This window comes from Camellia sinensis, unplaced genomic scaffold (assembly GCF_055761805.1).
Source record: "Camellia sinensis isolate YWXY unplaced genomic scaffold, ASM5576180v1 Unanchor1, whole genome shotgun sequence".
NCBI classification, from domain to species: domain Eukaryota; kingdom Viridiplantae; phylum Streptophyta; class Magnoliopsida; order Ericales; family Theaceae; genus Camellia; species Camellia sinensis.
In genome coordinates, this window is record NW_028128987.1 from 34,606,782 (window position 1) to 34,634,539 (window position 27,758).

A 27,758-nucleotide genomic window follows, 5' to 3' on the forward strand; every position below is an offset into this window, starting at 1 on the left:
CAGAAAATTAAAAATGGAAGTTCATTCCAAAAACCACTATACCTTAAAGATCTATTTGGAAATTAAATAAAAAAGGAAGTTTAATAGGAAAGTAAATTGAATAAAAATGGAAGTAGAATAAAAATAAAAATGAAAGTTGCATAAAATTAAAAATGGAAGTTCAATCTAGAAACCACTATACCTTAACGATTTATTTGGAAATTAAATAAAAAAGGAAGTTTAATAGAAAAGTAAACTGAATAAAAATGGAAGTTGAATAAAAATAAAAATGAAAGTTGCAGAAAATTAAATATGGAAGTTCAATCCAGATACCACTATACCATAACAATCTATTTGGAAATTAAATAAAAAAGTAAGTTTAATAGAAAAGTAAATTGAATAAAAATGGAAGTTGAAAAAAAATAAAAATGAAAGTTGCATAAAATTAAAAATGGAAGTTCAATCCAGAAACCACTTTACCTTAACGATCTATTTGGAAATTATATAAAAAAGGAAGTTTAATAGAAAAGTAAATTGATTAAAAATGGAAGTAATATAAAAATAAAAATGAAAGTTGCATAAAATTAAAAGTGGAAGTTCAATCCAGAAACTACTATACCTTAATGATCTACTTGGAAATTAAATAAAAAAAGAAGTTTAATAGGAAAGTAAATTGAATAAAAATGGAAGTTGAATAAAAATAAAAATGAAAGTTGCATAAAATTAAAAATGGAAGTTCAATCCAAAAACTACTATACCTTAACGATCTATTTGGAAATTAAATAAAAAAGGAAGTTGAGTAGAAAAGAAACTTGAATAAAAAAGGAAGTTAAGTAAAAATAAAAATGGAAGTTGCAGAAAATTAAAAATGGAAGTTCATTCCAGAAACCACTATACCTTAAGGATCTATTTGGAAATTAAATAAAAAAGGTAGGTTAATAGATAGTAAATTAAATAAAAATGGAAGTACAATATAAATAAAAATGAAAGTTGCATAAAATTAAAAATGGAAGTTCAATCCAGAAACCACTATACCTTTGCGATCTATTTGGAAATTAAATAAAAAGGAAGTTTAATAGGAAAGTAAATTGAATTAAAATGGAAGTAGAATAAAAATAAAAATGAAAGTTGCATAAAATTAAAAATGGATGTTCAATCCAGAAACCACTATACCTTAACGATCTATTTGGAAATGAAATAAAAAAGAAAGTTTAACAGAAAAGTAAATTGAATAGAAATGGAAGTTGCATAAAAATAAAAATGAAAGTTGCATAAAATTAAATATGGATGTTCAATCCAGATACCACTATACCATAACGATCTATTTGGAAATTAAATAAAAAAGTAAGTTTAATAGAAAAGTAAATTCAATAAAAATGGAAGTTGAATAAAAATAAAAATGAAAGTTGCAGAAAATTAAATATGGAAGTTCAATCCAGAAACCACTTTGCCTTAGCGATCTATTTGGAAATTAAATAAAAAAGGAAGTTTAGTAGCAAAGTAAATTGAATAAAATTGGAAGTTGAATAAAAATAAAAATGAAAGTTGCATAAAATTAAAAATGGAAGTTCAATCCAGAAACCACTATACCTTAACGATCTATTTGGAAATTAAATAGAAAAGGAAGTTTAATAGAAAAGTAAATTGAATAAAAATGGAAGTTGAATAAAAGTAAAAATGAAAGTTGCATAAAATTAAAAATGGAAGTTCAATACAAAAACGACTATACCTTAACGATATATTTGGAAATTAAATAAAAAAGGTAGTTTAATAGAAAAGTAAATTGAATAAAAATGGAAGTTGAATAAAAATAAAAATGAAAGTTACATAAAATTAAAAATGGAAGTTCAATCCAAAAACCACTATACCTTAATGATCCATTTGGAAATTAAATAAAAAAGGAAGTTGAGTAGAAAATAAACTTGAATAAAAAATGAAGTTAAATAAAAATAAAAATGGAAGTTGCAGAAAATTAAAAATGGAAGTTCATTCCAGAAACCACTATACCTTAACGATCTATTTGGAAATTAAATAAAAAAGGAAATTTAATAGAAAAGTAAATTAAATAAAAATGGAAGTAGAATATAAATAAAAATGAAAGTTGCATAAAATTAAAAATGGAAGTTCAATCCAGAAACCACTTTACCTTAACGATCTATTTGGAAATTAAATAAAAAAGGAAGTTTAATAGAAAAGTAAATTGAATAAAAATGGAAGTTGAATAAAAATAAAAATGAAAGTTGCATAAAATTAAAAATGGAAGTTCAATTCAGAAACCACTATACCTTAACGATCGATTTGGAAATTAAATAAAAAAGGAAGTTTAATAGAAAATAAATTGAATAAAAATGGAAGTTGAATGAAAACAAAAATGAAAGTTGCATAAAATTAAAAATGAAGGTTCAATCTAGAAACCACTATACCTTAGTGATCTATTTGGAAATTAAATGAAAAAGGAAGTTTAATAGGAATGTTAATTGAATTAAAATGGAAGTAGAATAAAAATAAAAATGAAAGTTGCATAAAACTAAAATTGAAAGTTCAATCCAGAAACCACTATACCTTAACGATCTATTTGGAAATTAAGTAAAAAAGGAAGTTTAATAGAAAAGTAAATTGAATAAATATGGAAGTTGAATAAAAATAAAAATGAAAGTTGCAGAAAATTAAATATGGAAGTTAAATCCAAAAACCACTTTACCTTAACGATCTATTTGGAAATTAAATAAAAAAGGAAGTTTAATAGAAAAGTAAATTGAATAAAAATGGAAGTAAAATGAAAATAAAAATGAAAGTTGCAGAAAATTAAATATGGAAGTTCAATCCAGAAACTACTATATCTTAACGATCTATTTGGAAATTAAATAAAAAAGTAAGTTTAATGGAAAAGTAAATTGAATAGAAATGGAAGTTGAATAAAAATAAAAATGAAAGTTGCATAAAATGAAAAATGGAAGTTCAATACAAAAACCACTATACCTTAACGATCTATTTGGAAATTAAATAAAAAAGGTAGTTTAATAGAAAAGTAAATTGAATAAAAATGGAAGTTGAATAAAAATAAAAATGAAAGTTGCATAAAATTAAAAATGGAAGTTCAATCCAAAAACCACTATACCTATAGCGACCCCAGTCTTGTCCCATTTGATTATTGTATCCGGACTTAGGTTCCGTAGATTCTGTCATTGTATAATTGTTGTTGTTGTCCCTTATTTCTCATTTGGACCTATAGGATGTGTTGGGCAGGTTTGTTTCAGGTTGGTTGGGTTTAGAAACCAAGTGTTGCTGTCTAGAATTTTGGATCTTCGCTCGAGCGAGGAGTTTTTCGCTCGAGCGAGCTATTGTTTTTGGTTCTTCGCTCGAACCGGGGTTTGGTAGCTCGAGCGAGAGTTTGCGTCTGATTTGGACCTGTAGCTTTGCATTCTTGGCTCGAGCGAGCTTTTCTTCGCTCGAGCGAGTTGGTTCGTTCTTCGCTCGAGCGATAGTTCCTTCGCTCGAGCGTGTGTCTGGTTGCAGACCTGAGGGTTTGAGTTCTTCGCTCGAGCGAGTTTTCTTCGCTAGAGCGAGCTTTTGGGTTGTTGGCTCGAGCAAGGCTTCCTTGGCTCGAGCGTAGATTTTCTGTGTCTGGTCGCTCGAGCGACCAAGTCTTCGCTCGAGCGAGCCTGTCAGGTTTAAATAGGCAGCAGCGTGTTTCAGATCTGTTTTTCATACACTTTCATATTCCAAAACCCTAGTTACGAGTTTTCTCTCCCTATACACACCTTCTCTCTTAGGATTGGTCTACTTAGGATGTGTTTCTACCCTAGATCCTTCATTAAAAAGAGTGTGTAAGTCGAGGGCTTCGTTTTAATCTGAATTGTTGGTTGTTTGGAGCACTTTGAAGTTTGGGTCTTCATCTCCACCTTCTCTTTTGGGGCTATTTCTTCGAGGTAGGGATTTCCTACTCCATTCTATAAGCTTTGTTCTAAGTTTTGGTATTTTGATATGTTGGGGATACTTTGGTAATTTTGGGAAAAACCCTAGTTGTATTATTAAATTAATTTGTATAATTTATTCATGGAATTGGAAAAAGAGGGTTAAATTCATGGAATTGGGGAATTCATTGATTAAATGGCGTAGTTGGATAATTTGAATCATTTGTCCATTGAATTGTTGACATAGTTATTTTCAGTGTAGAAATAACTGTTTTGGGCTATCGGTGGAGGATAGTCGTGCTTGTTGTAGACACTGCATGTGGATTAGGGATAACTGAAACTAATCACATTGGTTGAGTCATTCATTTTGACTGCTGAATTAATACAGACATTATGTGTATTGATTGTGTGTTGTATATGTTATATGTTTGCATACATTGTTTTGTGTGGGAGGAGATAGGGGATGTACTCCACGGTTTAGGGAAAGATAGGGGATGGACCTCTAAACCGGATTTTGTTTGGGAGGAGATAGGGGATGGACTCCATTAGCATCACTTTTATGTGTGCTTATTTATATAGAAGTGTTTTATTGATACAGCACTAAAATGTGTATCAATCTGGAAGTATGAAGTGTTTTGATTTGAGCTTGAGTCTCATTTGTTTGTTGACATTGGAAGAATGTGAATATGATTTATATAATTCACTGTTATAAGTTTGGCCAGGTTCTGAGCCATATTGATAAAATTGGAAAGTAAAACGTGTCCTAGGCAATAGTGTCATGAGACTGTAAAATGAAGTAATTGATTATCTTGGTTAACCATCTGTTGAATGCTATTGCTTTATTCATTGCGTATATTTGGTTTAGTATATTTCTACTGGGCTGTGGCTCACCCTTCATGGGAACATCATTTTCAGGTTCAGAGGATAAGCTACCACCAAGGACTTAGCTTGGAAGGACTTGGATTTTGAAGACTAGTTTTAGTTATTTGTTTTTTTTTATTTGTTAGTACATGTAAACACTCAAGCCTAGGGCTTTATTTATATTTGAGTTAGAACTCATATTTTTGTGTCCAAGTGTTGGCTTGGAAAGATGTAAGCCGGTAGGGCATTTACTTGATGTTACATGTAATGCTTTGTTTAGTAAGACTTTGATGGTTATTATAATGAATTATTAAAGTGCTTTCTTTAAATAATGCATTTAATGATATATATATATATATATAATGGGTTAATTTTGAGGGCGTTACAACTTGGTATCAGAGCGTACCGGGTTTGAATACTTTGGGTACGTGGGAAGTGATTAGTATCACATTGGGTTCGTCTCGTTTGATAGAGACTTAGTGTAATGTTATATGCTTATGTGATAACATGTTTATGTGATTATGTGGGTATGGAATGTAGTTTCTAGGATGTTGATTGGACCTTTGAGTTTCTTGTAGTCTTGTTGGAAAGGCACTTGATCACTGCTGCTTCCAACCGGAACTATAGTAACGCATTGGGACTATCATTATCCGGGAATGAAATTCGTAGGTGCTTATGTGATTATGTGCTTACGTGGAATGAATTATTGTTGTCCCATGCATTAGGACGCGAGTGTTTAGCTTCGGCACATTTATTAATGTGCTAACGTCTTTGTTTCCTTCATTAGGATGTCAGGACGAGGACGAGGACGCGGTAGGAGTGGTAGGCCAAGTAGGCAGGAGGTGCCTGTGCCAGAGGAGATTCCGGCAGTTCAGGAGGGTATTGGCCAGGCCAATGTGGCCGAGCCAGTGGGCCAGCAGGCTATGGGCGCTCTAGCCCGAGAGATAGCAGGGGCATTCAGGGAGTCAGTAGGCATTCTCAGAGCTGAGAATCAAGCTCAGGTTGTTGTTGCGGATGCAGGACCTTCCTTTCTGAAGAGGGAGTTTTTCCGGTCTAATCCGGATGAATTTGTTGGTGATCCTAAAGAGCCACTTAAGGCCGATGAATGGCTCGAACAGACAACGAAGACGTTTGAGATGCTTGGGATCGAAGACGAGGGGTTGAAAGTGACCTTGGCATCTTTCCAGTTGAAGGGGGATGCGGGTCAGTGGTGGAAGTTTACTAAGGGTCGTATAGGAGGTACATGGGAAGCTTTTGTGAATGCTTTCTAGGAAAAGTTCTTATCTCCAGCAGTTAGGGAGAAGCTGAGAGACCAGTTCTGCCAGCTTAAGCAGTCGAGTTCTTCAGTGGCCGAGTTTGAGGCTACATTTACTAGCTTGTCCAGGTTTGCACCTGAGTTGGTGGCGTCTGAGGAACGCCGCTGTATTGAGTTTGAGAAGAAGTTGAGGCGTGGCCTCAAGCTGAGAGTTAGGGGAACTATGATTCGGGATTATGGGCGTATGGTTGATGCTGCAGCCCACATGGAGATCATGATGCAGGAGGAGGAGGAAGGACAGAAGGGCTCCAAGAGGAGTCAGGATGGTCAGAATGATGGTAGGAGACAGAAGAGTTTTAATCCTCAGCAGTCTCAGGGTAGCTTTTCTAGATCGACTTTTCCTGTGCCTAGTGCTAGTTCGGGGAAAGGCAGTCAGGGAGGCATTACCTGTTTCAAGTGTGGCCAGTTGGGCCACAAGTCTCCAGTTTGTCCTCAGAGGGGAGGAGTGCAGAGAGCAGCATCATCTTCGGCTCGATCTCAGAGCCAGAGTCAGGGTAGAGGCCAGCCACTCTCGTGTTATCAGTGTGGTCAGCCAGGGCATATGAAGAGGTATTGCCCGCAGTTGGGTGGCACATCTGGTGCATCTGGTTTGAGGCAGAATCAGGGTTAGCAGCCAGCTCAGTCGGGTCAGGCCTCGAGGGCCAATCAGGGGGCTTCATCGTCCCAGTCGGTGCAGCAATCTTATGCTCCTAGGGTTGAGCAGGTTGATCAGAGGTCGTCTGGGCACGTGTATGCTGTTACCGCGCAGGATCTTGTGCCGACACCATCAGTTGTGAGAGGTACCTTCTTGTTTTGCAACTCGGCTGCTAATGTTTTGATTGATACGGGTGCATCTCATTCCTTTGTGTCTGCTGCATTTGCATCTGTTTTGGAGTTGGAGTTAGCACAGTTAGCATCTCCTATTTGTGTAGTGTCACCTCTTGGGGGTGAATTGATCTTGAAACAAGGTGTTAGGGGTTGTGATATAGAGGTTGATTATCATAGAATCCCATTTTCCTTTGTAGTTATGCCTATGAGGGGTTTCGATGTTATTTTGGGTATGGACTAGTTATCGTCATACCGGGCAGTTATTGATTGCTACCGCCAGAGGGTCACTTGTTGTACTGTGAGCGGAGAGTATTTTCATTTTCTGGGGGACCGGGTTGGTAATGTGTTGCCACCGGGGTATGTTCCGCGAGGACGAAGTGTGCTTAGTGGTCTACTTGCTAACCTTTCGATTAGTGAGGATGATGAGACTCAGATTGTGTTGCCAAGGGTGGTTTGTGAGTATTCGGACGTCTTTCCCGAGGATCTTGTTGGTTTGCCACCGCATCGAGAGATTGAATTCTCTATTGACTTAGTGCCCGGCACGGCGCCGATTTCTATGGCACCGTATCGTTTTGCCCCAGCCGAGTTAGTTGAGTTGAAGATTCATCTCCAGGAGTTGCTAGATAAGGGCTTTATACGTCCTAGTGTTTCACCGTGGGGAGCACCGGCTCTCTTTGTTAAAAAGAAAGGTGGTGCATTGAGACTTTGTATAGATTATCGGAAGTTAAATCGGGCTACGGTTAAGAATAAGTACCCTATGCCTCGTATAGATGATCTGTTCGATCAGTTGAAGGGTTCCCGTTGTTTCTCGAAGATAGACTTGAGATCGGGTTATCATCAGTTAAGAGTCAGGGAGGAGGATATTCCGAAGACGGCATTCCGTACGCGGTATGGCCACTATGAGTTTCTGGTGATGCCATTTGGGCTCACCAATGCACCGGCAGTTTTTATGGATTTGATGAACCGGATATTCCGGGAATTTTTAGATCGTTTTGTAGTCGTATTTGTGGACGACATCCTTATCTATTCACCTTCTGAAGAGAAACACAAGGAACACTTGAGAGTGGTGCTTGAGTTACTTAGAGCCCATAAGCTTTATGCTAAGTTTGGGAAGTGTGAGTTCTGGTTAGAAGAGGTCAAGTTCTTAGGCCATGTAGTTTCTGGGGAAGGAGTGTCTGTTGATACATCCAAGACTAAGGCGGTGCAAGATTGGGCACAGCCTAAGAGTGTGTTTGAGATTCGCAGTTTTCTGGGGTTAGCTGGGTATTATCGTCGGTTTGTGAAAGATTTCTCCAGATTAGCTTCGCCTTTGACTAGATTGACTCGGAAGGGAGTCAAATTTGTATGGAGTGAGACTTGTGAAAAGTCGTTTCAGGAGTTGAAAGTTAGACTGACCACCGCTCCAGTACTGATTATTCCAGAGAGAGGGTTGGGTTATGCAGTCTATTGTGACGCCTCACGAGAGGGTCTGGGTTGTGTGTTAATGCAAGAAGGGAAAGTAGTTGCCTATGGCTCACGTCAGTTGAAAATTCACGAGCAGAATTACCCTACGCATGATCTAGAGTTAGCAGCTGTGATTTTTGCCTTGAAGATTTGAAGGCATTATCTTTACGGTGAGAGATTCGAGGTATTCTCGGATCATAAGAGTCTGAAATATTTGTTTACACAGAAAGACTTGAACTTAAGGCAGAGGAGTTGGATGGAGTTCATAGAGGATTATGACTTTGAGTTGCATTATCATCCGGGAAAGGCCAATGTGGTGGCCGATGCCCTTAGCAGGAAACCTATTGGTGACATAGCTAGTATAGCCATCCGAGAATGGGTGATGCTGGGTGCACTTGGGGAGTTTAATTTCCTTCTGGGCAAATCTGTTGAGGCTGCGGCCTTGTTTTCTGTTGTTGCACAGCCTACACTTGTGACTCGAGTGTTAGAGGCTCAGGGGGGTGACCTTGAGGTAGAATCCCTCCGTGAGAAGATTTCCAGTGGAAAGGTTGAGAAAGGTTTGACGGTGTATCCCGACCTCAGTGTGAGATACCAAGACCGTCTGTTTGTGTCGGAGCCTTGTCGAGAGGAGGTACTCCGAGAGTTTCATCATTCACGCCTTGCGGTGCATCCGGGAGGCACTAAGATGTATCGGGATTTGGGTCGCCAGTTTTGGTGGCGGGGTATGAAGAGAGATGTGGCAGCTTTCGTATCTAAGTGCCTTATTTGTCAGCAAGTGAAGGCCGAACATCAGAGGCCAGCGGGTTTGTTGCAACCCTTGCCTATTGCCGAGTGGAAGTGGGAGCACGTCACTATGGACTTCGTTGTGGGCCTTCCGAGGACTCAGCGGGGTAGTGATGCTATTTGGGTGGTTGTAGACCGGTTGACTAAGTCGGCACACTTCATTCCTATGCGCGTGAGAGATTCAATCGATCAACTTGCCGATTTGTACATTCGGGACATAGTGAGATTACACGGGGTTCCAGTGACAATCGTCTCAGATAGAGATCCTCGTTTTACTGCTAGGTTGTGGCAGAGTTTGCAGAGTGCCTTAGGCACTAAGTTGACCTTTAGCACGGCTTATCATCCACAGACTGACGGTCAGTCCGAGCGTACTATTCAGATCCTTGAGGATATGCTTCGGGGTTGTGTTCTAGACTTTAGTGGGTCATGGGAGAGGCACTTGCCGTTGGTGGAGTTTGCCTACAACAACAGTTTCCAGTCTAGTATCGGTATGGCACCGTTTGAGGCCTTGTATGGCCGACCGAGTAGATCTCCTGTTTGTTGGGCCGAGGTGGGGGATGCACCTCTGTTGGGTCCGGAGTTGGTGAGGGAAACGACGGAGAAAGTTGAGCTTATCCGTAAGAGGCTTGTTACAGCACAGAGTCGTCAGAAATCTTATGCAGACCGTAGGAGGAGACCTTTGGTGTTTGAGTTGGGTGATCATGTCTTTCTGAAGATATCACCTAGGCGGGGTTTGATGAGGTTTGGGAAGAGTGGGAAGTTGTCCCCTCGGTTCATTGGTCCTTTTGAGATCCTTGAGAGGATTGGCGAGGCTGCTTATCGTTTAGCTTTACCACCGCAGCTGTCCGGAGTACATGACGTGTTTCATGTGAGTATGCTTCGGAAGTATGAGCCGGATCCATCACATGTATTGAATTGGACCGATTTAGTGGTTGATGAGGATGTCTCGTATGAGGAGAGACCGGTTCGGGTCTTAGATAGGCGGGATCAAGTTTTGCGAGGCAAAACCATCCCTTTGGTCAAAGTTTTGTGGAAACATCACGGAGTGGAGGAAGCCACTTGGGAACGTGAGTTGGAAGTTCGTGAAAAATACCCGGACATGTTTATCGATTTGTAATCTTGTAATTTAGATTTTGTAATATTGTTGAACTTAAGAGCTTTATATATGTCTTAAGTTGTAAAATATTGAGTTTGTATTGGTAAATGGGTGTATCTTGAAACTTGCTTCATTATAGAAGTTTAGTGTAATATTGCATCTGTTGAGTACATTGTTGAACGGGTTGTATATATCATGCGATTGAATATGATATGGGAATTGTTAACATTGAAAGGAATAATGCATTATAATGATACAGGTTTAGATATATGTTGTTTTATATATATAATGTGAGATGCTTCTTGATAAGAGATGAAATGACCAGTTTTGGGTCAAGATGTTTACTAATGAATTGTCATGTTAAAAAAAAAGAGAGAATCTGTTTTCAAAAAAAAAAAAACTTATGCTTAATTTCGGGGACGAAATTCTTTGAAGGGGGGGAGGTTATAGCGACCCCGGTCTTGTCCCATTTGATTATTGTATCCGGACTTAGGTTCCGTAGATTCTGTCATTGTATAATTGTTGTTGTTGTCCCTTATTTCTCATTTGGACCTATAGGATGTGTTGGGCAGGTTTGTTTCAGGTTGGTTGGGTTTAGAAACCAAGTGTTGCTGTCCAGAATTTTGGATCTTCGCTCGAGCGAGGAGTTTGTCGCTCGAGCGAGCTATTGTTTTTGGTTCTTCGCTCGAACCGGGGTTTGGTAGCTCGAGCGAGAGTTTGCGTCTGATTTGGACCTGTAGCTTTGCATTCTTGGCTCGAGCGAGCTTTTCTTCGCTCGAGCGAGTTGGTTCGTTCTTTGCTCGAGCGATAGTTCCTTCGCTCGAGCGTGTGTCTGGTTACAGACCTGAGGGTTTGAGTTCTTCGCTCGAGCGAGTTTTCTTCGCTAGAGCGAGCTTTTGGGTTGTTGGCTCGAGCAAGGCTTCCTTGGCTCGAGCGTAGATTTTCTGTGTCTGGTCGCTCGAGCGACCAAGTCTTCGCTCGAGCGAGCCTGTCAGGTTTAAATAGGCAGCAGCGTGTTTCAGATCTGTTTTTCATACACTTTCATATTCCAAAACCCTAGTTACGAGTTTTCTCTCCCTATACACACCTTCTCTCTTAGGATTGGTCTACTTAGGATGTGTTTCTACCCTAGATCCTTCATTAAAAAGAGTGTGTAAGTCGAGGGCTTCGTTTTAATCTGAATTGTTGGTTGTTTGGAGCACTTTGAAGTTTGGGTCTTCATCTCCACCTTCTCTTTTGGGGCTATTTCTTCGAGGTAGGGATTTCCTACTCCATTCTATAAGCTTTGTTCTAAGTTTTGGTATTTTGATATGTTGGGGATACTTTGGTAATTTTGGGAAAAACCCTAGTTGTATTATTAAATTAATTTGTATAATTTATTCATGGAATTGGAAAAAGAGGGTTAAATTCATGGAATTGGGGAATTCATTGATTAAATGGCGTAGTTGGATAATTTGAATCATTTGTCCATTGAATTGTTGACATAGTTATTTTCAGTGTACACTACAACAAAAGTGGCCTTTGGTGACAGATTGATTTTGTCTCCAAACATCAAAATTTCGTCACTAAAGTGATCTGTGACGAAAAAAATTTGTCACCATGTTCGTGTCCTATACGTCGTCACAAAAAGTACCTGGTGACGAAAAGTAGTTTCGTCACCTATTTTTCATTTTTGGCGACGAAATGTTTCGTCTCCAAATGTTGAATTTTTCGTCCTCTAAAACACCAATTTCGTCGCCAAAACTAAATAATATTTTATTTTAATTGTTTTTTGCGACGAAATATTTCGTCACCAAATATATTTTAGTGACGAAAGTTTTCCTCACCAATGATATAGATTAAGGTGACAAAAAATTTCGTCACTAAAATGAGCCAAAAAAAAAATTTATTCAATGACAAAACATTTTGTCACCAAATATTTCAATTTAGCGACGAAATATTCAACAAATATGACAAAATTATTTGTTTCGTACTATATCATTAGTGACAAAATTATTCGTCATGTTTTTTGAAAACTAATAGCAACATTTTTTATTTCGTCACTAATAAAAATTAAAATTTTTGAAAATATAGGTACTATTTTCTTCTGAAATTTTTTCTTTTCAGTAACAATTCCCTGCGCATTTCAATAACCTGTTCAATAAAATATCTATTACAAATCAATACAAAAATCTGTTCATTTTCATAAACATCACAATCGAATTTTAGCACTATCCACAAAAATATAATATGAACTGCATACAGATTATAACACGTCTCCTAATATCCACAAAAAACATGTCTACTAATATCCACAAAAATATAATATCAACCGTATGCAGATTACGAAACACATCTCCTAATATCCAACAAAAAACATGTCTACTAATATTAATAAAAATAAAATATCAAGGGCGGATTAAACACGTCCATATTCTACCATCGGCCCTCCAAATTACCAAACACGTCCATATCAAATCTCGAATCTGCAAAAAAATGAAACACAAAAAAAAAAAATGTCAGTTAGACAATTATTATCTTATCCATAACATATACAATTTAACATGCATTTTTGGACTTAGTTTTCAAACCGGGAGTCCCGTACTAGTTCCGTAAGTTTTCACAACTCACATTGGTCCATCCCGAGGTGTTTGAGGTGTTTCCCGGGCTGTCTCGTGGCTGTTGCACGATTTTGGCCCCCGAAGGCCTATTTTCAAACTTAAGTGTGAAAAAGTGCATTTTTGGACTTAGTTGTCAAATCGGGAGTCCCGTGCTAGTTCCATAAGTTTTCACAACTCACATTGGTCCATCCCGAGGTGTTTTAGGTGTTTCTCGGGCCGTCTCGTGGTTGTTGCACGATTTTGGCCCTCGAAGGCCTATTTTCAAGCTTAAGTATAAAAAAGTACATTTTTGGACTTAATTTTCAAACCGGGAGTCCCGTGCTAGTTCCGTTAGTTTCCACAACTCACATTGGTCCCTCCCGAGGTGTTTGAGGTGTTCCCCGGGCCATCTCGTGGCTGTTGCACGATTTTGGCACCCAAAGACCTATTTTCAAGCTTAAGTGTGGAAAAGTACATTTTTTGACTTAGTTTTCAAACAAGGAGTCCCGTGCTAGTTTCGTAAGTTTCGACCACTCACATTGGTCTGTCCCAAGGTGTTTGAGGTGTTTTCGGGGCCGTCTCGTGGCTGTTGCACGATTTTGGCTCCCGAAGGCCTATTTTCAAGCTTAAGTGTGGAAAAGTGCATTTTTTAACTTAGTTTTCAAACCGGGAGTCCCGTGCTAGTTCCGTAAGTTTTCACAACTCACATTGGTCCGTCCCGTGGTGTTTGAGGTGTTTTCCGGACCATCTCGTGGCTGTTGCACGATTTTGGCCCCCCGAAGACCTATTTTCAAGCTTAAGTGTGGAAAAGTGCATTTTTAGACTTAGTTTTCAAACCGAGAGTCCCGTGTTAGTTCCGTAAGTTTCCACAACTCACATTTGTCCTTCCTGAGGTGTTTGAGGTGTTTTTCGGGCCGTCTCGTGGCTGTTGCACGATTTTGGCTCCCGAAGGCCTATTTTCAAGCTTAAGTGTGGAAAAATGCATTTTTGGACTTAGTTTCAAACCGGGAGTCACGTGCTAGTTCCGTAAGTTTCCATAACTCACATTGGTCCTAGACTATCACATCATTTTTTATTCCAACCACTCATAATCGGCTACCTATGTACACAGAATTTGTACTATGAAAATTAATCCAAAAGTGAGGTATTCTGTGTAGATTTAAAGTTAGTGTGATGTGAACCACACCTAAAATGAATGTAATCCATTGATGTAATTTTCTAAATACTTTTCGAGGTAATTTTTTTAGGTACATAGCATGAAGCATGTTTAGTGAAGCTTGTTGCAAGCTAAAAACTAATAATAATCATAAAGCAGAAGTTTAAATTATTTGTGCCTCATAAGCTGCAAGTAAAAGTTGCATCTACATTAATTTTTTTTCAAGAAAGCTATAAGCAGCCCCATGAATGATCAGGATCAAAATGGCATGGTGATCCCAGACTGCAGAATAATTTACCCATATATTACTACAGTGGGGAAGTGAGAAATATGTCGGTTTTTCCAATGCTTTGAGACTTTGGGACAAACCTCATCAACACAATGAGACATCAGCAGCTAGTTCTGATAAGATTCCAGCTACAAAAGCATCTCCGGCTCCTGTGGTGTCCACCGCATCCACCTTTAAACCTTTAACTCTGCCACTGAACTCCTGAAAGAATGTATAAAACTCCAACAGTTACTGTTCTTGACTCAGAAAGATATAATGGAGCCCAGCCATGCAGAAAAATTGGGACATTAGGATCACAAAAACAACAACAACAAAAAAAAAGAAGGAAAAGAAAAAGAAAAATTGCATTTGCCAAGCATATCATCTCAAAATAAATTGGCTTATATGACAGATTGACCAAAAAGTGAGATCCATATATAACATCTCTAGTGGCTTTTGAAGAATCACAGTTGATATTTTGAAGGTCAAGAGGTACACCTCAGAAATGCAATTTGATGATGAACTTTATTGTCCCCATACTCACTTCAAAAGAAGAATCCTTTTAGTTTTGTTTCAAAAAAGAAAAAATCTCTTTACTTTCGTTTCCTAAAGCAAGGAAAATATGTCAAAATGCAAGGTGAACGGAATGTAATGATCTCTTCAGCCCAAGTGCATCTATCTTCATCCCACTGCAGTATGACTGAATATTTTCACTCATCAAAGGTAAATGGAACATGCTAAATAAACAATTAAGAAACCAAAAAGAGTACAGTGTTTCAGCATAGCTTATTCCACAAAATGATATATATTTGGAGGAATATTACCTTCGTGTAATACCTGCAACCGTCTGGGCCTTCAGTGACAAGGAGCAAAGTAAGATTTGGATGAAACAATTTACGAACAACAGCATCATCATATGGATCCTCCCCTTGTGTTAAAAATGATATCTCTTCTTCACTTATCTAATAAGTAATTTAAACAGAATCATCAGAAATGCAGTTTCCATTTACATTATTGCATTGTGACATTTATCCATTTATGCATTTAACATGAAGAATACCTTAATAATATCAGCGATCTCCCATATACTCAAAATTCCTTCTCTGGCACTCTCGGCAGATGACCACAATGGCAGCCTCAGATTGGGGTCGTAAGGCAAAATCACACCAGCATCTTTTGCAGCTTTTGCTGCTGCAATATGGGCTAACTTGCATGGTTCTGTAATCAAACTTATGGAACCATAATGAACAATTTTTGCCCGCCAGAGGGTGTTATAAATTACTAGATTTTTTTACACAATTGAACATATAATAAAAACACAATTATGTGTATTGTGGTACGAACATAATCATATATATCCAGAAGCAGACTCCAAATATGGGCAGATAAACTGTAAATACTTCAAAAACTGAAGCCCTTTATGACATAAATGCTCAGAGGCATAGACAGAGGGAAGAGGAGCAAGAGGGGAGGCATAATCTGAGTCCCTTTTGAAGAAAATGACTTGGTAGACAACAACTGAAATAAAAACAAAGTGGGTTTATAATATTTAGTTCCTCCTCATTGTTTCCCTTTTATTTAGTTATCAAAATACTCCTCAATTACCTTCCTAATTAAATCGTAATCAAGTTCAGTTTCTTGAAGCAGCATATCAGCACTAGGATTGCAGTAAAACATGAACTCACGCTCCCCATCATTTCTCAGTGTCACAAATGCTAAAGCAGTTCGGGCACCAGGGTCAAAGCGCATTCCTTCATTGTTTACATTATTTTCCTTTAAAATATCAGCAAGCATGTATCCAAATTCATCTTCACCCACCTGTGCACATTGCTTAAAACATGAATGATCATAGTAACAGGAGAAACAATTGTTTTTCCTTTTCCAATTAGCTCAAGTAATAAGCACATGACATGCAATTCTCAGAAACCAATTTCGAGACAAAATTTAGGTTGATGCTCTAAAGATAATAGATATTGCATTTCATACAGAGTTATATTCAGTACAATTTAATAAACAGTTCAAAGCTTAAAAGATCTTCCAGGTGAGTAGCATTTCAGATTCAGGAATAAACAACTGACAGCTTTTGGTAATGGTAGATAACAACTTCTTCTAAATGGAAGCCACGAGGATGACTTGGTTTGGAATGGATAAATGAATCCATGGATATTCATGATGCATCTATATTTTCTCACAGGCAAGTTGCATAAATACCAGACACTCTAGCAGTAGAGCTCCAATATCGAATGATTCAAAAAAATGTACAAATACAGAACAAGTACGTAGGGTGATCAGATTATGTTTTAATCAATTTTAATGGGCAGAACTCCATACTATTGAACTAGCTAACTGGGACCATGCTACATAGGCACAACAGAGGCTACATTTGATGTATCACAGCAGTGAATATATTTTTGAAGTGAACAACAAAATTCTTACGTGTGGGCGTGTTTTACAATTCTTGTATTTTTGCTGTTCTCTATTTTTCGCGTCTCACCAATCCTAGTTATGAGTTTCGGATTCCTAACACATGCAAGGATGTAACACAAACACATCAATGTGCTTATACCACCAACTAAAGACATTATGTGCAGTAGAAACTTGCAATTTGAAAAAAGAAAAAGAAAAAGCAAAAAATATCTGATATTGAGAGAAGGTTAGTTGTATTATCTGTCATGGAAAAGCTCTGTGCTGGTGTTGGAAATGTGGGGTAAGGGAGGGATTGGGCCATGGACTTTATGTCCCATTGAAGGAATCTAACAAAAAAATGTGACAGAAGTGTTTTGCCTAGCATGCTAATAATTCAATGACTTTATAAAAATCACATATATCAGCAAAAAATAGTGATTTTTATATGGTTCAAAATTAATGATTTAAGCTTAAGGAAAGGTACGGGAGTTTTTGCCAAACCTCCACTCATTATATTGAAGACCCTACAACCAAAAGGTGCATCAAATAACATCACAACAATCAATGGTGGAGCCAAGAAATTAATTCAACGGGTCACTATATATTACACTCGCAAAAGTTTTCTATCCAAAATCAACAACAATAAGATAATACTAATTTTTTAAGCTAATATTAAGCATAAAAATCTAAATTTTCATTACAAAAGTTTTAAAATATTAGCAGATTAGGAAGTTAGTACTACTAAACATTCGATGCTTCTCTTAAAGCTTGAACCCCAAAACCTCCCTCTAGAAACTTAGAGGTACAACGACTTGAGCTATGCTTAAGTTCTTTTACAAATTTTCATCTTTCGAAAACTTTCCATAGTAGTATCATTATTAATGCCATCATTTTTTTCCCCATATATACACAACTAAAATCACTTATTTTTAACACAATTCACAAGAAGTCAAAATCCCTAATTTTAGCACAAATTGAAATCTTTAATTTTAACTCAACCAAACACATCATTTTTAGTATCAATGGAGTAGGCACGTACCTAATAGAAAATGGGAGGCGTATCCTGACACCCCCCCCCCCCCGGGGACCCTTCGTACATCACCCCTGACACCAATAGTTGTTAAATAAAATATTTCACATACCACATGACTTTTGAAGATGAAATAGGAAAAAATCAATGAAAAAATAAGTCTGAACAAGGGAGAATGTTGCAAGATTAACATTTTCCTTGATTTCCTCAGTTTGAAAATGAACACCTGTAACCTTAAATCTGACCCTTTATATATATTTACACTTCATAGGTGAAATAACAAAGCTTGTTTTTTTCCAAGGCAACGAAACATCACATATTGAATATCAAGGGAGAGGCCAAGAGCACAATATGGAACTAGTGACCAGTCACCACCAGTAAGGCAATAAAATCACACCTCAAAGTAGTAGCAGTTATGAGAAAAAAAAGGTATTGAACAATTAATAACACGACTACTTTTACACCTATTGAACAAGAAAAAAAAGGTAGGTATTTGTAATCACACATAAGGAAATACCCCAAAAGCAGTTCTACAAGTATCAATCCCACAACACAGACTAAAAGGATTAGTTTCACCTTTAGAAAGGCAGAGCTGCAAAGGACCTTAATTATTCCTCATCTAAAAGGCTCACACAACGTCATCTGTTTCTGAATTGGACAATTCAGGCACCCTTGATTCAGCTAACCAAGGATCTCTGCCTCCTTCCTCCATCTATTCTAATTAAATCAAATACCCTCTGCTGTTTGTCACCTTCCTGAAGCCAATATAATGACCTCCATCTATTCATAGCTATTGTTTCCATGAATTGATTAGTACTAACAAGAATACTTCCCTATTTATTTGTTGGCATCACTAGTTAAATTAGTGTTTACTAATATATGCATCACTAGTTAAATTTTTAGATTTTCTATTGTGTTTCACTACGCAACGATACAAACTGAATACATAGTTATAGTTGCATTATTTTACATTTTAGAGTGTTTATGTACTTGTGTAATTGATGTATGTGTCATGTATCATATCCAAAGTTTGTGTTGCTGTCTCTGTATGTATGCTACTTAGACCACAAGAAATGCACAGAATCAAAAGCAAAGGAAAATTTGGACTTAAATTTAAAAAAGTGAGCTATATTGATCCTTGTAATCTAGTGAACCACTTGCAATAATAATAACCTTTGTCTAGAATATTACTCGCAAAGCTATTACAAAGAATAGGTGTGACTTTTTTATCATTATGATCATTGAGAGCCATTTGTCATCTTGTTCATCTAAAGATGTTGAGATATAACTTGGGGTTTCCTACTTAGATAATTTTCTGTACAATTGTGCCAGTCAATAAATATGTCAAATCATATGTCCCTCTTGCCAATACAATTGTGTTAATCAGACGTTCAAACCAATCTTTCTACATATCATTTGCTGCAAAATTTCATATTGTTCCCAAAAACATTGGACAAAGCAGATGAAGATACGCATTTTTTTAAGGCAAAAGATAAACCCTCTCACACGAACCATGGTTTCCCAAACAAGTTACTACCAATCATGAACATTTCACAAGGCATATTCCCCCCCCCCCCCGATTAAATGGAACCCGTTTTATGGTGAATCAAACCTATTGGATGACTTGGATTTTACAGAGAGCAAACTAGCAATCAGGAACAGAACCAAAATGAAAAAGAGAAGCAGCATCAGTCAGGAACACCTGTCTACCAAAGGTTCCTCTAGAGGACGGGTAACTAACCAAAGTTTAAAAGAATATACCTGAATATGTGAAGCAGCTGCTGAAACTCGGAGTCGCCAGGGAATAAAGCTTGTCTCCTTGCCATTTCAGTTGTAACGACCTACAGATCAAGGTTAAGTGAAATTTTTCCCAGGAAAATAAACTGATGTTCTTGAGCTTAGTAGTTGCCACCAAAGCAAGAATAGACAGTTTCTTTTACAGCAGGGTTTAGACGAAGGATCATTTTTGAGTTTGTATCATTTTGTTATACTTGTGCTCAGAGAAAAACGGATGCAGTAAAAAGTGACTAAAAAGATTAAATTCCTTGATCCGTACTGATTTGTTGATCACAGCTGGTGTGGTGTCCGGGCAATAGGAGCTAAAGGGTGATGGACACACAATATCCAATAATGTGAAAGCTACAATAGAAATTGATGAATGTTTTTTAGGGGCAATTAGAGACTTCATTGTAAAATCCCCAAACCTAATGTCTAGATAGCAGTCTCAAAACAACTAAATTGCAATCCACAGAAAGTATATGGTGGACCATGGAATTGAAGGGTGTTACCAAAAATGCAACCCACAGACCACATATCCACGGCAGTTGAGTAATGAGTTGATCCTAACAAAACCTCTGGAGCTCTGTACGAAAGAGTAACAATCTGTGGAACAAAAAAAATAACAGATGCAACAAACAGAAAAATTAAAGAGCATAAATGCATAGGGAATGAAACTGAGATTCATCCACCGGACAATTGACATGTACAAATTGATAAATCAGATTTTATAATTATCCAATCCTGCTGCTCAACAAAAATAAAATAAAAAAATAAACAAAACAATGAAGAAAAAATTAGCCATTGTGGCATTTTATCAAACACATAGTAGACCCATAATCAGAAGCATGAGACTTTACTGTGTGTAGAATCACCAATAATTCATTCACTTCAATGATTATATTGGGTAGAATATAAATATCATAATTAGAATACATAACATGTTAATCATTCTATTTTCTATGTTTTTCCCCCAAATTAAAATCATTCAAGTTGTTCATAGAACCTTTAAAGCAGAGAAGTTTTGGAGATGTTAGAAGGAACGAATGGAATGACTTTAATCTCAACTTAACAATGAATTCCATTTACGCATACATGTCCGAAGACAAAGTGAGGGTAGAGAATGAGAAACCCAGAGACCTGAACAGAGAGAGGGGTAGAGAAAGAGAGAGAGAGAGACAACAAACTGACCTGGAACTCACGGTGGTGCTGTCGCTTGATGTCGGTGCAGGATGAACTCACGGTGTGGAGGACGAACCGTCCTGACAATGGAGGATGAACTCACGGTGGTGGATGAACCGTCCTCACGGTGGAGTATGAACTGACGATGGTTCTCTGTTACAGCTTTGTGAAGGAACTATAGATAGATTAGGGTACAAAGTTCTAATCAAGGAGATGAAAAGTTTTTTTGGACTGAAATTTTGATATTATTCAATTTAGGCGCTAAATCAAAAAAAAATTTGGCGCTGTAATTTTGGATGCATGTAAAGACATAGAAAAATATGAAAAAAAATAAAAATAAATCATAATTGGATAGTAATGTGAAAGTATTCCCACTAAAAAATAAATTTAGGTATTTTATGAATTTTTTTAGTTATCAAATTTGCAATTTGTTGTAGTGAGAGAGAGATATAAAAGGAAAATTGATAAACACACACACACAAAAAAAAAAGGAGGAAAAAATTAGTAGTCTATTTTTTTTCATTACAATCCAATTTGTCAAAATTTTCCATCCAAAATTAGTGACAAAATAATTTCCTCACTAAAAGGTCTCAAAATATTAAAAATTATTAGTAACAGAAATATATTTCTCACCAAATAATCTTAAAATATTTAAAATCAAGTTTTTTTTTTAAAAAAAATATAAAATTAATTATGACGAAAATATATTCCTCACTAATAATTTTATAATTAATGACAAATTTTTTTCTCACCCAAAGTTTTAAAATTTTGACGCCACTTGGAGGTTGGAAAAGTGAGAAGAGAGAAGAGAGAAGAAGGAGCTCAGAAAGGCGAGAAGAGGGCAGGGGAGAGAGAGTGAGGTGAAAACAGGGCGCGCGAGACAGAGAGAGAGAGCGCCGGCTGGTGACGTGAGGGTTGACCGATGTGATAAAGATGAACGGACGGTGTGATGGAGATATATGGGTGAGGGAGTGACAGAAAGAGATATCTGTGGTTCAATTTTATTTTTTATTGATTTTAAGCATTTGGAGACGAAATTTGGTTTTCCTCTCTAAAAATAATACATTTGGAGGCGAAATTATTTCCTCTCTAAAATTTTTTACAATGGCGATGAAAAATTTCGTCTCCAAAATGGCACCTAATCTTCTGCCAAATTTTGCAAGGGCGGGAAATTGTTTTGTGACGAAAAATAAAATTTAGAGACGAATAAAATTTTCGTCACCTATTGTTTTGTTTGATTTTAAGCATTTGGTGACGAAATTTGATTTTCGTCTCTAAAAATAGTACAATTGGAGACGAAATCTTATTTTCATCACTAAAACATGCATATTTGGAGACGAAATATTTTTTCGTCACGCGTTTTCGTCACCATAGACCTCTTTTGTTGTAGTGGTAGAAATAACTGTTTTGGGCTATCGGTGGAGGATAGTCGTGCTTGTTGTAGACACTGCATGTGGATTAGGGATAACTGAAACTAATCACATTGGTTGAGTCATTCATTTTGACTGCTGAATTAATACAGACATTATGTGTATTGATTGTGTGTTGTATATGTTATATGTTTGCATACATTGTTTTGTGTGGGAGGAGATAGGGGATGTACTCCACGGTTTAGGGGAAGATAGGGGATGGACCTCTAAACCGGATTTTGTTTGGGAGGAGATAGGGGATGGACTCCATTAGCATCACTTTTATGTGTGCTTATTTATATAGAAGTGTTTTATTGATACAGCACTAAAATGTGTATCAATCTGGAAGTATGAAGTGTTTTGATTTGAGCTTGAGTCTCATTTGTTTGTTGACATTGGAAGAATGTGAATATGATTTATATAATTCACTGTTATAAGTTTGGCCAGGTTCTGAGCCATATTGATAAAGTTGGAAAGTAAAACGTGTCCTAGGCAATAGTGTCATGAGACTGTAAAATGAAGTAATTGATTATCTTGGTTAACCATCTGTTGAATGCTATTGCTTTATTCATTGCGTATATTTGGTTTAGTATATTTCTACTGGGCTGTGGCTCACCCTTCATGGGAACATCATTTTCAGGTTCAGGGGATAAGCTACCACCAAGGACTTAGCTTGGAAGGACTTGGATTTTGAAGACTAGTTTTAGTTATTTGTTTTTTTTTATTTGTTAGTACATGTAAACACTCAAGCTTAGGGCTTTATTTATATTTGAGTTAGAACTCATATTTTTGTGTCCAAGTGTTGGCTTGGAAAGATGTAAGCCGGTAGGGCATTTACTTGATGTTACATGTAATGCTTTGTTTAGTAAGACTCTGATGGTTATTATAATGAATTATTAAAGTGCTTTCTTTAAATAATGCATGCTAATGATATATATATATAATGGGTTAATTTTGAGGGCGTTACAATACCTTAACGATCTATTTGGAAATTAAATAAAAAAGGAAGTTTAATAGAAAAGTAAACTGAATAAAAATGGAAGTTGAATAAAAATAAAAATGAAAGTTGCAGAAAATTAAATGTGGAAGTTCAATCCAGAAACCACTATACCTTAACGATCTATTTGGAAATTAAATATAAAAGGAAGTTTAATAGAAAAGTAAATTGAATAAAAATGGAAGTTGAATAAAAATAAAAATGAAAGTTGCATAAAATTAAAAATGGAAGTTCAATACAAAAACCACTATACCTTAACGATCTATTTGGAAATTAAATAAAAAATGAAGTTTAATAGAAAAGTAAATTGAATAAATATTGTAACGCTCTCAAAAAAAATAATATTAAACCCATCAATAGAGACATGCATTGATATATAAAAACTCTACATCCTTCTATTCATCAGAGGTCCATTACAGAAAGTATTACATGTTAACGACAAAAGCAAATGCCCTAAAGGCTTACAGCTTTCCAAGTTAACACTTGGTTACAACAAAAGAGTACTAACTCATTTACACATTAAGCCCTTGGCTTGAATTTACATGTAATACATCAAAAAGAAATAAGGCAACAAAAGTGTGCCCGTCTCTAGCCTCCCAAGCTATGTCCTTGGAGGTGGCATGCTACCTGTACCTGAAAATCATATTCCCATATAGGGTGAGCCACAGCCCAGTAGAAATACACTAAACCAACCATGAACCATGACTAAAAGATTAGCAATTGATAGATGGCCAACACTGATACTTTCTCTTATCACACTTTACAGTTTCATTACATACAAGTCCATGTTACTATTCATTTTCCAGTTCCTTTCAATTCTCAATTTACAACCATGGCTCAGAACCTGGCCAACAACTCATATGAGACAGTAACTCATATCAAACACTTCCCATTTCATAATAGATAAGCATACTAGCTATATCACACATCAACAGATAAGCATACAAGCTATATCATCACTTCCACAGATATGCATATGAGCACTATCACACTTCCAATGACAAGCATATGAGCTCTGTCAATACAACACTAGATAAGCATATGAGCTCTATCTACGGAGTCCATCCCCTATCTCCTCCCAACAACATACGGTTTAGAGGTCCATCCCCTATCTTCCCTTAAACCGTGGAGTACATCCCCTATCTCCTCCAATACAACACAATGCATATAAACAATAATTATACACATCATCACACAACACATAAATTTAACGTGTATAGCGATCCCGGGTTTACCCTTGTTGTACAGTGATCCGGACATGTGTCCGTGGATGTTGGTAGTTGTTTATTATCTTGTTTGCATCCTTTTTACTTTGTATATTGAGTTATAGGATGTGTTGGGCAGGTTTGTTACAGGTTGGTTGTGTTTGGGAGCCTAGTGCTGCTGCCCAGATTTTTGGACCTTCGCTCGAGCGAGGAGTTGGTCGCTCGAGCGAGCGTTGAGTTCGTGTCTGGTGGATCGAGCCAGAGTGGCTTCGCTCGAGCGAGCGATTGCATCTGGTTCTGGACCTGAGAACTGCATTTCTTGGCTCGAGCGAGCTTTCTTTCGCTCGAGCGCACTTCTGGGTTTTTGGCTCGAGCGAGAGTTTTCTGTGTCTGGTCGCTCGAGCGACAAAGGCTTCGCTCGAGCGAGCGTGTTTTATATCAGCGGACAGTAGCGTTTTTGAACATCAGTTTTTCACTTTCTTTTTCTTTCAAACCCTAGATCCGAGACTCTCTCTCTCTAAACTTACACTCTTTCTAAGAATTGATCTCCCTAGAGTGTGAATCTAGCCTAGGGCCTTTGTTAAAAAAATAGAGGGAGTTGAGAGCTTCGACTTAATCTGAAAAAGTTTGGATTTGGAGCACGTTGATCTTCGAGTCTTCATCTCCTTTTTGGCTCAAACTTCGAGGTAGGGATATCCTACTCCTCTCTATGGGTTTTGTCTTTAAATTTTAGTATTTTGAGATGTTGGGGTTGGTTTGGTAATTTTGTGAAAGTTCGGGGCTTTTGTGTAATTTTACAAAAGTTGGGGTTTTATTCATAATAAACCTAGATGCATGTTTGGCATAGAAAAATGGAATAAATGTTGAATCATTGATGAAATTGGGACCTAAGGGTTGAAACGTTAATTATGAAAAATGACCTAATTACATTGTTTGATTAATTGGGAATGCAAAGGGTTAAAGGGTGTGGTTGAATTATTTGTCACTCACCGGAATGAAATGTTGATTGAATATCCATTGTGCATTTATTTTCTGTTTAGAGATTACTGCTTTGGGCTATCGGTGGAGGATAGTCGTGATTGTTGTAGACAATGCATGATGATTAGGCAAACGGAAACAAATCAATGGAATGTGTCATGGAATTTGACGGTTGATAGAATACATTAACTGTATGTATTGAGTGATTGTATATTGAACCAATGTGTTTGTATACGTTATGTGTAGAGGAGGAGATGGGGGATGTACTCCGCGGTTTAGGGGAAGATGGGGGATGTACCTCTAAACCGGATAGTATTGGGAGAAGATAGGGGATGAACTCCGTAGATATAGCTCATATGCTTGTCTAGAGAAGTGAAGATAGAGCTTATATGCTTATCTTTGTGAAGTATGGATACAGCTTATATGCTTATCTGTGAATGTGGGATATTGTCGTTATACATATCTATTGAGAATGTGGATATAGCTTATATGCTTATCTGTGAATGTGGGATATAGTTTTTATACATATCTGTTGAAAAAGGGAAAATGAAAAGTAACTTGGACTCATAAGTCGTAAGACATAAATATGTGATTTATGTGAATGTATCAGTGTTGGCCATCTATCAATTGCTAATCTTTTAGTCATTGTTCATGGTTGGTTTAGTGTATTTCTACTGGGCTGTGGCTCACCCTATATGGGAATATCATTTTCAGGTACAGGTAGCATGCCACCTCCAAGGACATAGCTTGGGAGGCTAGAGGCGGACATACTTTTGTCGTTTTATTTTTGATGTATTACATGTAAATTCAAGCCAAGGGCTTAATGTGTAAACGAGTTAGTACTCTTTTGTTGTAACCAAGTGTTAACTTGGAAAGCTGTAAGCCCATAGGGCATTTGCTTTTGTTGTTAACATGTAATACTTTTGTAATGAAACTCTAATGAATAAAAGAATGTGGTTAGTTTATATGTCAATGCATGTCTTATTTGATGGGTTTAATGTTATTATTTTGAGGGCGTTACAACGTGTCCCTTCAATCATCATACTCAATGATTCATTCCAGTGATTAGTTTCCGTTTGCCTAATCATCATGCATTGTCTACAACAATCACGACTATCCTCCACCGATAGCCCAAAGCAGTTATTTCTAAACAGAAAATAAATGCACAAATGGATATTCAATCAACATTTCAATTCGGTGAGTGATAAATAATTCAACTACACCCTTTAACCCCATGCATTCCCAATCTCAACAATTTCATTTCATTTCCTCATTTCTCACAATTAATTATCCCAATTAATCAAACAATGTAATTAGGTCATTTTCCATAATTAACATTACAACCCTTAGGTCTCATTTTCATCAATGATTCAACATTTATTCCATTTCTCTATGCCAAACATGCATCTAGGTTTATTATAAATAAAACCCCAACTTTTGTAAAATAACATAAAAGCCCCAAACTTTCACAAAATTACCAAGCCAACCCCCAACATCTCAAAATACTAAAATTTAAAGACAAAATCCATAGAGAGGAGTAGGATATCCCTACCTCAAATCTGGAGCCCCAAGGGAGAAGATAACAAAACCCAACGTGCTCCAAATCTCGAAATTTTCAGATTAAAAAGTAACCCTCGACGATCAACAACCTTTTTGTAAAGGCCAAAGATGAGCAAATCACTCCTACTAGATCAAAACCTAGAGAGAAGGTAGAGTTCTAGAGTGAGAGGCTCAACAATGGTGTTTTTGGGAAAGTAGGAGAGAGAAGAGAAAGTGAAAAAGTGATTTGAAAAGTCAAAACTCGGAACTTAAACCCAGTCGCCCCGCTCGAGCGTCCAACGCCCCGCTCGAGCGTCACTCTCAGACTCCCGCTCGAGCGTCAACAATCCCGCTCGAGCGGCGGATACACACTTCTAGAACTTTTACAGAACCAGGTCTCCAGCACGAGCTTCCAACTCCCCGCTCGAGCGTCACTCACACAATCCCGCTCGAGCGGCCAATCCCACGCTCGAGCGTCGAACACTGCACAGGAAATACTGGATGGGTGAAACTCCCGCTCAAGCGCCAAAACCCGCGCTCGAGCGGACAGGTCAAAATCTGGGCAACTAGTTTTGGTTTCTAATCTCAACCAACCTGTAACAAATCTGCCCAACACATCCTATAACCCAAATACAAAGCAAGAAATGATGCACACCAGGTATTAATCAACTACTATCATCCACGGACACATGTCCGGATCACTGTACAACAAGGGTAAACCCGGGATCGCTATAAAAATAAAAGTTGAATAAAAATAAAAATGAAAGTTGCAGAAAATTAAATATGGAAGTTCAATCCAGAAACCACTATACCTTAACGATCTATTTGAAAATTAAATAAAAAAGGAAGTTGAATAAAAATAAAAATGAAAGTTGCATAAAATTAAAAATGGAAGTTCAATCCAAAAACCACTATACCTTAACGATTTATTTGGAAATTAAATAAAAAAGGAAGTTTAATAGAAAAGTAAATTGAATAAAAATGGAAGTTGAATAAAAATAAAAATGAAAGTTGCATAAAATTAAAAATGGAAGT

At 37.1% G+C, this 27,758-nt stretch overlaps 1 protein-coding gene across 1 annotated transcript; it reads right to left on the minus strand.

The window, feature by feature from the left end:
- Positions 1–12,298: 12,298 nt before the first annotated feature.
- LOC114293166 (putative fructokinase-6, chloroplastic) lies at positions 12,299–18,349 on the minus strand. The gene is made up of 8 exons (XM_082910694.1): positions 18,270–18,349; positions 18,155–18,167; positions 15,807–16,019; positions 15,611–15,719; positions 15,262–15,419; positions 15,026–15,163; positions 14,303–14,423; positions 12,299–12,663 (listed from the first exon to the last, which is right to left on the minus strand). The coding sequence occupies exons 1-7, from the start codon at positions 18,347–18,349 to the stop codon at positions 14,307–14,309; spliced, it is 828 nt and encodes a 275-aa protein (XP_082766820.1). The 3' UTR covers positions 12,299–12,663; positions 14,303–14,306.
- Between the last annotated feature and the right edge of the window lie 9,409 nt (positions 18,350–27,758).

What these genes read in the sequence shown, in the direction of transcription:
- LOC114293166 (XM_082910694.1), bottom strand. Translation starts at nt 18,349, where the DNA reads ATGGAGGAAGGAGGCAGAGATCCTTGGTTAGCTGAATCAAGGGTGCCT. An exon ending in TTATGTCATAAAGGGCTTCA is followed by an intron (nt 15,420 to 15,610) that starts GTTTTTGAAGTA and finishes GTTTGATTACAG; the next exon opens with AACCATGCAAGTTAGCCCAT. An exon ending in AGATCGCTGATATTATTAAG is followed by an intron (nt 15,164 to 15,261) that starts GTATTCTTCATG and finishes ATTACTTATTAG; the next exon opens with ATAAGTGAAGAAGAGATATC.